Genomic DNA, 9,513 nt, shown 5'->3' on the forward strand with positions numbered 1-9,513 from the left:
GGCCACATTTAATAGAGACCTAGTGTTAAAGCAACCGTGTAAGCACCCCTGAGCAGGCGGTCTCCATGGCCTGCTCAGTCCTTGGTTGCTCAGCAGAGACCGACTGATGTGGGGTTGGTTCTGTGGTGTGGATGCTTGTCCGCTAGGAGCTGATGGTGACCCATCAACTCATTTCACACAGGTCAAAGAGCAGCCCTGCTGGGGATGACTCAGATCACACGTTAAGGCCATGTCTACACTACAGGGACTAGTGGAATAGGTACGGCCCTGTAGCTCTGCCAGCATCGCTCCATTGTGTAGCTGCAGCCTACAGCAGTGGAAACGTTCTTCCATAGCTGTAGGAACACCACCTCCCCAAGCGACAGTAACTAGGTCAACAGAAGCCTTCTTCCACTGAGCTTGCCGCATCCAGACGGGGGATGTGGGCCGCATAGCTATGGCACTCTGGGTTTGGATTTTTCACATCCCTGAGTGCTCTAACTAGGTCAACCTAAGTTTTATGGGTAGACCAGGCCCAAGCCAGTAACCTAGAGGTGACTGTCCCCATATCCTGTTACCAAGTCCCTGAGCCGCCCAGCCCCAGTTAAACTCCAGACGCTTTCACAAGGAACAGCATGCGCAGGAAGTGCCATCAGCCAGGAGCTCGCTCCAGCCGACGGAACGATTCTCGGGGGCTTGTGAAACGTTTTCTCTCTTGGGGTTTTTTGGCCTCCGGCAGCTCCCGTGCTGCAAGCCAGCAAGTCCCATCTGACTGCACGATGTGCTGGGGGAGGCTGTGCTAGAGAAGAAGATCAAAGACTTTCTGCTTCCCCCACCGTCCTCCAGAGGCAGAGGGCAAATCACTCAGACGGGGCTCCGGCTGCCATGTTCTTCCTTCCCGTAGTCTCCCACCGGAAGCTGAGTGCTGGACGCAATGCAACACTAAACAGGACCCTGCGCCTACCTGCGGGCCAGTGGCATTTCTAGGAGTTTGTTCTAAACAGCTGGGAAACAAAGTGCTAATTATAATCAAAACTTAATTAGCATCTGACTGCTTCATGGGATTCTTGGAATGAATACGCAGCTAGGCACAGCAGGGGCTGATTAAAGCAGGACGCGTGGAACTTTAGGGCCCAGGCCCTGTAGTCTGAGTGGGCCTGGAGGCACCAATGAAGCAGAGCCCAGGTAGCAGCTGGGGGAGGCCATCTTCTCCCTCCTAGCACAGAGCCCACGGGATTAGGAGGAGGAGGAAGGAAAGAATGGATGCTGGGCACTGGGAGGAAGGGGTGATTGGAGGGCGGGAGAGGAAGACTTTAGTGTCATTGTACTTAAGATGGGAAAGGGTGGATGCAGCAGGTCCTTTCACCTGACTCCACTCCCCCAGCGAAATAAGAACCAAGCAGGCAGGTGAGTGGTGTTCGGAAGCTTTCTCCCGCCTGAAGGAGAATGCGTCCATCAGCGCAGCTACCATCGCTCGGGCAGGGGGTCCTACAGTGCCGAGAGGTAAAAAAACTCCCTTCTCTGGAGGCTGCATCTATGCTATGGACTTGTGCCAGCTTAGCCACATCGACCGAGCTGCGCTGCTGTAGTCTCCGTAGCGTAGACGTGCCCTGAGGCCATGAGTACACTAAGCTCTCTCTGAAAATATCCTCTTGCCCCCGGAGCAGTCACGTAGACCAGCCCCTGGTGCTTTCATCACCCCCTCCTCTAGCCCTGCTCAGACTGTTCCTCCCAGCACCCTGGGCTGGACTCTCCTTCCAGGTTCTCCTGATCCCTGGAACTTTCTGCCAAGTGAGAGAGTGTAGCCTCCCCCAGCAGGCAGATATGAGTCAGCTGGGGGTTGCACTGCTGCTCCCCCCCGGCTGAACAGGGTCACATGGCACAGTGGTTATAATGCTGGCAGGTAGTCTGGTACTACTTTGTATTAGAAGCGCTCTTAGGACCACATTATGCTAGGCGCTGCATGAACACAGAATAAAAAGATGGGCCCTGTCCAAAGTCCTTACAGTCTACTGCCAGTGGCAGCTGGAGCAATGCCAGGGCAAAGGGGGGAGACTTTCTGGGGCCCTGACTCAGCAAGGGATTTCAGCACACATCTAAGCACGTGAGTCATCCCCAAAGCCACATGCTTAAATGCCTCGCTGAGTCAGCTGTTGATCCTGGCCAGCGTTTTCAGGCATAACTAGTGATTTGGGAGGGCTTCGTTTCCTGAGTGCCCAACTGAAGATGTTTTAAGGGGGGATTGGCTTTCAGAGCAGGCAGGTGAGCACTTGGCATTGTCTGAAAATCTGGCCCCATTTCAGGTGTCCAATTGGGCACCCAAAGTCACTGGCCACTTTTCGAAACCTTGGCACCTGTATTTAAGAAACGTGTTAAAACGCAGCTCAGGCACTGATCTAGCAGGGGGCAGACTGGGCCAAATCCTGATGGAAGGGGATTCAGAGGGAGCCGTGTCTGATGAACTGAGCTTGGGTGCGGCTTTGAGCCCAGCTCCCTTGCGTATGTAGACAGGGCTGCGGTGGGAATGTGCTAGAATAGGGAGCGCCGCCGAGTGGTTTCAGATGCTGGCCTTAGGCCAGCGGGTCTCAATGCGAACACCTCCAGGTTGTCAGGGTGGAGTTTGCTCCAGTGCAGGGTGATGGCACTCCCGGGGAACATGCAGTGTCATTATCGAAAGCTGTTTTGTCAGAGGACTTTTGTACTTGGAGAGATTTTTTTGAATGGCCTGTTTTCTTTAACAATAAAGTGCACCCTTGCCCCTTCTGCAGCCCACAGTCCCGGGGGGTGAGGGGGAGGGACAGGTCTGTGCCACGTCTGAAGAGGGCAATTAAAGGAATTATAAATGTTGGGGAAATGCCAGTTTTGCTCTGTGAGGGTGAAGTTCACCCCTGTGCTGAGAGTGAAGTGCTGGCTTCCTGCATGGGCGTGGGAGGTAACCTCCGCCTGAGAGACCCTCATGGGCTCCCCTGTCAGGAGGACAGCTGTCCAGTCATACCCCAATACTGATCAGTGCAAAAATTGCACACTGCTCGGGAGTTGTGTGCCACTATCCTTATCTCTCCCAGCTCTCCAAGGTGCAAACTTCCAGATATACATGTGTGCGTCTGTGAATGCAACATGTAGCATGGGGCACCATCTGCCATTTGTAGATGGTTGTTCTCAAAGTGGCGAGGTTTGCAACTCCTAGAGGCTCTCGGCAAATAATTTAAAAATCCATTGATTTCTTAGCCCTTTTCTACACATTTCCCTTCAACATTTGACACTGAGCCCCTGCTCCTGCAATGATGTCCACGCAGGACAAACAGTATCACACTGGTACACAGGAACCACAAACAGGCAGGATCATGTTACTTCTTAGTACAATGGGGCCTTCAGCCCTGTTTTGGGTTCCCTAGGTGTTGCTGGAACAGAAATCATCAATAGTAAGTGAAATCGGCCTATCTGGTTTCTTTGTCCAAGCCGGGTGAAAGATGCAAAGTAAATAAACAGCACAAATAGCAAGAGGTAAATTACCTTTTTGAAAACCTTGTCTCTAAGAATAAGGTGTTACAGAAGGAATTGTTTTTAAATGTGTTCTAATTTGAAAATGTCCTCTTAAAAATATTCACACTTTAAAAAAAAAAAAAAAAAAAAAAAAAATCACACATTAAACACACTTTCCCCTTAGGCTACTAATGACACCTCTAATTATTAAGAAGGAGGAAAAAGTTTTAAAACTTCTACTCAGTTTACTTTGGGCTGTATAAGCCAATGAAATCTGGTTCTTAATGCTGCAGCGTTTGGACAACAAACAGCAGGGGAACTGCTTTAACAAACGTTTCCATTGGAATTTTATGTATCTGTTTTTAGAGCTCAGGAAATATTTGCTTTTAGCCTTAGGTTTTGGAAAAGATGCTTTTGGAAATACAAATCTAAAGAGACACAGTCTACTCACATTTGGCCCAGTGGTTAAACACACTAATGATAATTTCAAAGTTTGATCATTGTGACTGGATATGTAAATAAATGAAGTGGTGCATATAATTGAATCTCTGATCAGTCAGATAGATTTACACAGATCTAGCCAAATTCAGCCCTGATGTAACTTCATTGAAGACAATGGAATTAAGCCAGGAATGGATGTGGCCTTTTATATTCCTGAGATTTGGCTTTAAATGAATCCAGCACCCATCACGTTGGCATCTGATCATCATAGCAAACTGAAAACAAAACCTAGGAATAGGTTACCCGCCGCTTGCGTGCTGCTAGCCATCCCCGGGCACTGCCACACAGATCTCACCCAATGGCATGCCCACTCATGAGGGAGATGCTTGATTAAATACATGTCTCTCAACATGCACCGAAAGTCCCCAAATTTGGGAGCGGACAGATCCGGAGCAGATGTCCCTCCCTTGAGAATCCCTGGCTACAAGCGCTTATGCGTTTAACGCTGGGATCTGACTGCAAGAGGGCCCCAGGCCATTGGGGTGAAAAGAAATTCGCTGGGAAAAAGAATTAAAGCCCCTTTATGGCAGCAAATGCCAAGTTACAGCTTACAGAGCAACAGTTACTTCACCACGTTACTTCTACCCATTAAACATATGGCATGTGCAAGGAAAGACAAACGCTACATGTGCACAAGGGATGCAACATACATCTGTTGGGACAACCAGAGCCAGAATAAACCAGGCCTCACCTACTCGATCTCCACACCTCCAGCTTTGGAGGGTGGGAGACACGTCAGAGAGACAGAAACAAAAGGATCCCACCCCTATCACCAGCTCCGAAGCAGTGACTAGGTTTGGATTCTCTCGCTTTCACAGCAGAAAGGTCAATGCTAGAAACCTTCTCTATCCCCCAGTCTGTCACGTCATGAACTGAATTACAGCCAAGTGTTCTGGGCACAGAGTCAGCTGCCATCTCTCTCTGTCTGTCGTTCCCTTTCACCGTCTCCCCTCGCACACGCTTCCCCTCGGGGAGATCTGTCGCAAAGGCCAAGGCAGTGATAGCATCACCGCCCACGCAGGAGGGGAGGCAAAGCTGGGGCCTCCTAACTAGAGTGCCTCTCCACCGCAGCGGAGCAAGAGGCCTGTCTTAGACACACCAGCCAGTCTTTCCTTCTGGCCCCTATGGAGCAGGGGGAGGGGCAGTGCTCAGAAATACGGAGTCATGAAATGAAGAACTGGGACGCGCTCTTTAAACAGCCGCAGGATTTCAGGGATTCCTCTTGCTCCATCAGCTTCTGCGGGGTCTTTCAGCGTGGCTCTGTCCCACGTTGCACCCTTAGATGGGTGGGCTCGCCGATAAGCAGTGGCACCAAGCTAGCCTTTCATCGGGGACAGCTCTGGCACCAACAAGCAGGACATTTAACCCGTGATAGGTAAGGGCCCCGATCCTGCATGCTTTTAAGCACCCCTAACTCATTCGACTTTAAGTGGAGCGTGGGAGGCAGCCTGGCACCTTTCAGGATCAGGGCCTGATTTCTATGTGATTTCTGCTGTACAAACTTCAGCCAGCATAGCCCACAGAGATAATGCTTGCTTACATTCTACAGAAATGTGTTGAAATGTAAGTAGGCCCAAAAATCTAGCTCCTAACAATAGGCTTGACAATAGTTGGTAAAACTGGAGTGACATGAAATGAGATAATTCAGAGGCCAGCTACAGATAAGTTCGGCCGTAACCCCAAGGCTCGTCGTAAACATGTTTTGGCCCTCGCTGGTTATTACAAGTGTTTTGGAAAGCGCTATCTGTATTGATAATTACTGGTCTGGCTTTTACGCAGATGTTAATTAAGACGGTGCTCAATGTTAAATAGCCAATGAGGGAGTAGCAATATTTAATGATGGCAGCGGAAATACAGATATGGTAAAAGGTGGATTTAATATTAACTCATGGGGAGCATGATTAGAATTGATTATGCAAAGGGCAGCATACTGATTTGAGATAGGCACGCCCGTCCACCATCACAGAAAGGGCTGTACTCACTTTCCATCCAGGGACTGATCACCCCTGGGTGCACTGTTTATCTCAGAGTGGGAGTATCAAGCCAGTTTGTGGGGACACTGCGATGCTGGTTTGCTTTATTTTATTTTAAATAAAGTATTTAAATTTAAATCACTCATCGTGTCAGGCTCAGTCCTCCGCTAAATTTAGTTATCTGGAACCGCCTAGAGGCTCAGATGCTAAAGAATTCAGGTTGGTTTCATCCCTTATCTTTGAACTACGAACACATAAACCAAGGGTTATTCGTGGACCCTGGGGGAAAAGCTCCAAGAGCAGAAGGAACCTGCTCTGTGTTGGCTTCCAAACTCCCTCTCTGGAGGAGGTTTCTGTGTTAACTAGCTGCAGAGCCGCCTCATGCCCCCGCTTCTTTAAGTATTGGTGGAAGGTGCTGGATTAGCAGCCCTGGAAAGCCAAGGCCCCTCTCCCGACAGCACTGATGGCAAAAGCCTGGCTTTTCCCTCACTGCCCCTGCCCCTCAGCCACGCTCCCTGGCCCAAGAGAGCCAGCCAGGAAGCCAATTGCAGCCATAGTGTTGGGAGGTGGACACTTGCCCATTAGGAATTGGCCTGAGACCACGAATCTGATTTCACCTGGGCCACTCAACAGCCTTTGTACATCTTGATCGCTGCTAATCTGGGCTGGATTTGTGCCCATGACCTAGAACGGAGAGGCTCGTTTCTATTAATAGCCCTGAGCTAGTCACCGTGCCCTTCCCCCTCCCAGCAAGCATGCAGTTCGCAGGAGAACGAGACCGTGACAGATCCTAGGGAACTGGATGCGAAAGGGAGAGCCCTGGAATTCGCACCGTGAAGTGCAGTGTATGGATGGCTCCGTGGGACACCCCCTCTGGGGGGGAGGATTTGCTGACACTGGCGAAAGGCAGCTGATTTCCCAGGGCTGGCCTCTGGCTTTCCAGCCTCGTCACATGAGGGATGTCGTACAAAATTAGACCCTGAGGGACATAAGATAGGTGAAAGCCCAGAAGAACCAGCTGAAGGCAACGCGCCTCAATGTCACAACTAGCGTGTAGTTCAGTGCACCAGACAAGCCCACTTAGACACATGGAGGCTTCCAGTGGGCCCCAGCCTCTCGAGAGGGCATCAACGTACGTGGTGTCCCGCGAGGAAAGCAAAGGTGCTTGGAGAATAGCCTTGCGGGGCAGAGGAAGGTAGCCACATGCGGTGTTAGCCCAAGGAATTTTGCTGTAATCTGCACAATCATTCAGCCCATCTGCAGTCACTAGGTAAACACTGCACTGCCCTGGGTAGATTAGCAATTGCAACTGTTACAACTTTCTACAGTGTCTGAGGTGCAGTCGGTTTGGAGGCTCTCGCTGTGGGTAGCTGATAATTCTCAATATAAGGATGAGGACCTGCCACATTTCCCAGGTCCGAGAGGGGCAGGAAGGTGGCTGGAAGATCAGGCAGCAGCCCTTTTTCCAGAGACTCTCGCAGAGCTTTTAACTGTCCTGAGATCATGGGGGTTACTTTAGCCCCTTAAGTCAGGTGGAAATGGGGACTTGGTTCCAGGACAGCAAAGCTCACTGCTGCTCGCGCTCTACATTTCTAGAACACCTGTTGTCCAAGGGGATCCCAAAGCATCTGACACACATGCATGAGGCGATTGTCCAAGCACATATATTGAACACAGGCCCGAGCTGCAACGTTTGGATGTGGATCCAAACTATTCCAAATAGCACGGACTCCCTCAGGCCAATGCTATGCGCAGCGGTCTCTGTACTTTTCAATGTGAAACCTGGATCCCTGAGATAAGACTCTTCCTCTTACCCCAGCCCGTGTACTTAAGTAGGCGCAGCACAACTTTGAATCAAGCAGGGGCAAGAGAAGCGGGGGGAGGGGGGGTGTTTTTCTCCCTCTCTAGTTTCCTGCAGAGGAAACCAGCATCGCTTTAAACATGCCCCTGCAGCTGGATGCAAAGCACCAAGTGATGGAAGCCTAATAAGTAGGAACAAGAGGACAAGGCAAATTGACACTCACGGCCCACTCATCTCCTGGGCACGCTGGCTAGGCTGGTCAGACAGGTTTGGGGCTGGGAGAGGACAAGGCTGTGGCTCCCAGGAGTTCCGTCTCACCCATTGGGTGTTACACCTCTTTCTAGCCCTTCCTCCTCCCCCCCCCCCCGGGGAACCCAGAAAATGGGCGGGGCTTACACCTGTCTGTTCCCTCAGCCCCCAGACACGCCACCTGCCAGGCAGACGCGGAAGTGAGTTGCCAAGCGACACACTTCGGGCTTTGCTAATTCATCAGGCCGGGGCCCCACTTCGCAAGCCCCCCGGGGCCCCTGTCTGGGCAGGCCCAGCTGCTCGGGCGCCCTGCACCGCCAGCCCCAGAGCAGGGCAGGCACAGCCCAGCGGGACACGTGCTAGAACCACGGGGGAAGAGTTAGGGGGAAGCCAACTTCCTAAAGGGGCGCTGGAGCAGCCGGCAAAGCCCTGGGGCCTGCAGGGGGCCGGGAGAAGCTCCCGAGTGCAAGTGAATTTACTTTTGCTCAATTCTGAGTCAAATTTACAAGCGATAAAGCCGGAGGGGGGGGGGGGGAGTGCCTTTCCCGCATAGAAACCCGCGCAGGGAGCATTGATCACTCATACTCCGCACGTCCCTAGAAAGTGGGGGGTGACTTTGACCCTCCCTCCCCTTGCTCGCCTTCCCCAGGCACTTACCTTCCTGCCGGGGTACCCTGGGCGCAGCCAGCTCCCTAATCTTCCCAGCCCACGTCTCCGCCAGCCTCAGATTGTCCTCCGGCTCCTGGGACACGCACACGCGGAAAGTCCTGGCGAGGCGCTGCCTGGAGGGCGAGGCGTCCCACCAGCCCTTGCGGAAGGGGTAGCAGAAGACGGAGAAGTAGGCGGCCGGCTCCGGCTGGGGCTCCCGGCCGGCGAAGGCAGAGCAGCCGATGCAGTCCGCCAGCTTCAGCGCGGCGCTCGGGCCGGCCGGCGCGGAGCCGACCCGCTGCATGCGCAGCTCCCGGCCGCAAGTGAGACTCAGCGCGTAGCTCATCTTGGGAGCGGGGTCCAGCAGCGCGAACACCCCGTGGAGCAAAACTTCGGCGGAGTCGCTCTGCGGGGAGCTTGCCCCGGGGCCCGGCTGCCCGCCCTCCATCGCTGGCTCATTTAGCGGCTGGTCCAGCAGCACCTGATGGGGCAGAGAGAGAGGCAGAGCCGCCGCCGCCGCTGCTGTCACTTGCAGGGACTGCCCCTGCTGCTGGAGCGCGAGCGGCTCTGGCACCGGGCGGGATGGCTCTGGAGCCCGCGCGCCCTGCTCTCGGCTGACACCTGGCGGCGTCTCTAGGGCACGGCAGCGTCTCTGGGTTCATTCATAAAGAACTAGGGACTATCAACCATTGACCAGGCCAGGAACTGATTCCCAACAGCTGCTGGACAAGTTGCACCAATAGCGGCAGTAGGGTGACCAGATGTCTCGATTTTATAGGAACAGATCCGATATTTGGGATTTTTTCTTATATAGGCCTATTACCAGCCACTTCCATCCTGATTTTTTACATTTGTTGTCTGGTTACCATCCTGCCTCTT

General features: G+C 52.6%; 1 protein-coding gene across 2 annotated transcripts in view; it reads right to left on the reverse strand.

The window, feature by feature from the left end:
* SPHK1 (sphingosine kinase 1) overlaps positions 1-9,294 on the reverse strand; it is a 31,811-nt gene extending 22,517 nt beyond the window's left edge. The window contains exon 1 of one of the 2 annotated variants that reach the window (XM_005297532.5): positions 8,644-9,294. In XM_005297532.5, the coding sequence (XP_005297589.2) occupies positions 8,644-9,082 (439 nt within the window). In that variant the 5' untranslated portion in view covers positions 9,083-9,294. The remainder of the gene's footprint in view (positions 1-8,643) is intronic. The other variant, XM_042841151.2, reaches the window with a different exon arrangement.
* Between the last annotated feature and the right edge of the window lie 219 nt (positions 9,295-9,513).

This window comes from Chrysemys picta, chromosome 12 (genome assembly GCF_011386835.1).
Source record: "Chrysemys picta bellii isolate R12L10 chromosome 12, ASM1138683v2, whole genome shotgun sequence".
Taxonomy (NCBI): Eukaryota; Metazoa; Chordata; order Testudines; family Emydidae; genus Chrysemys; species Chrysemys picta.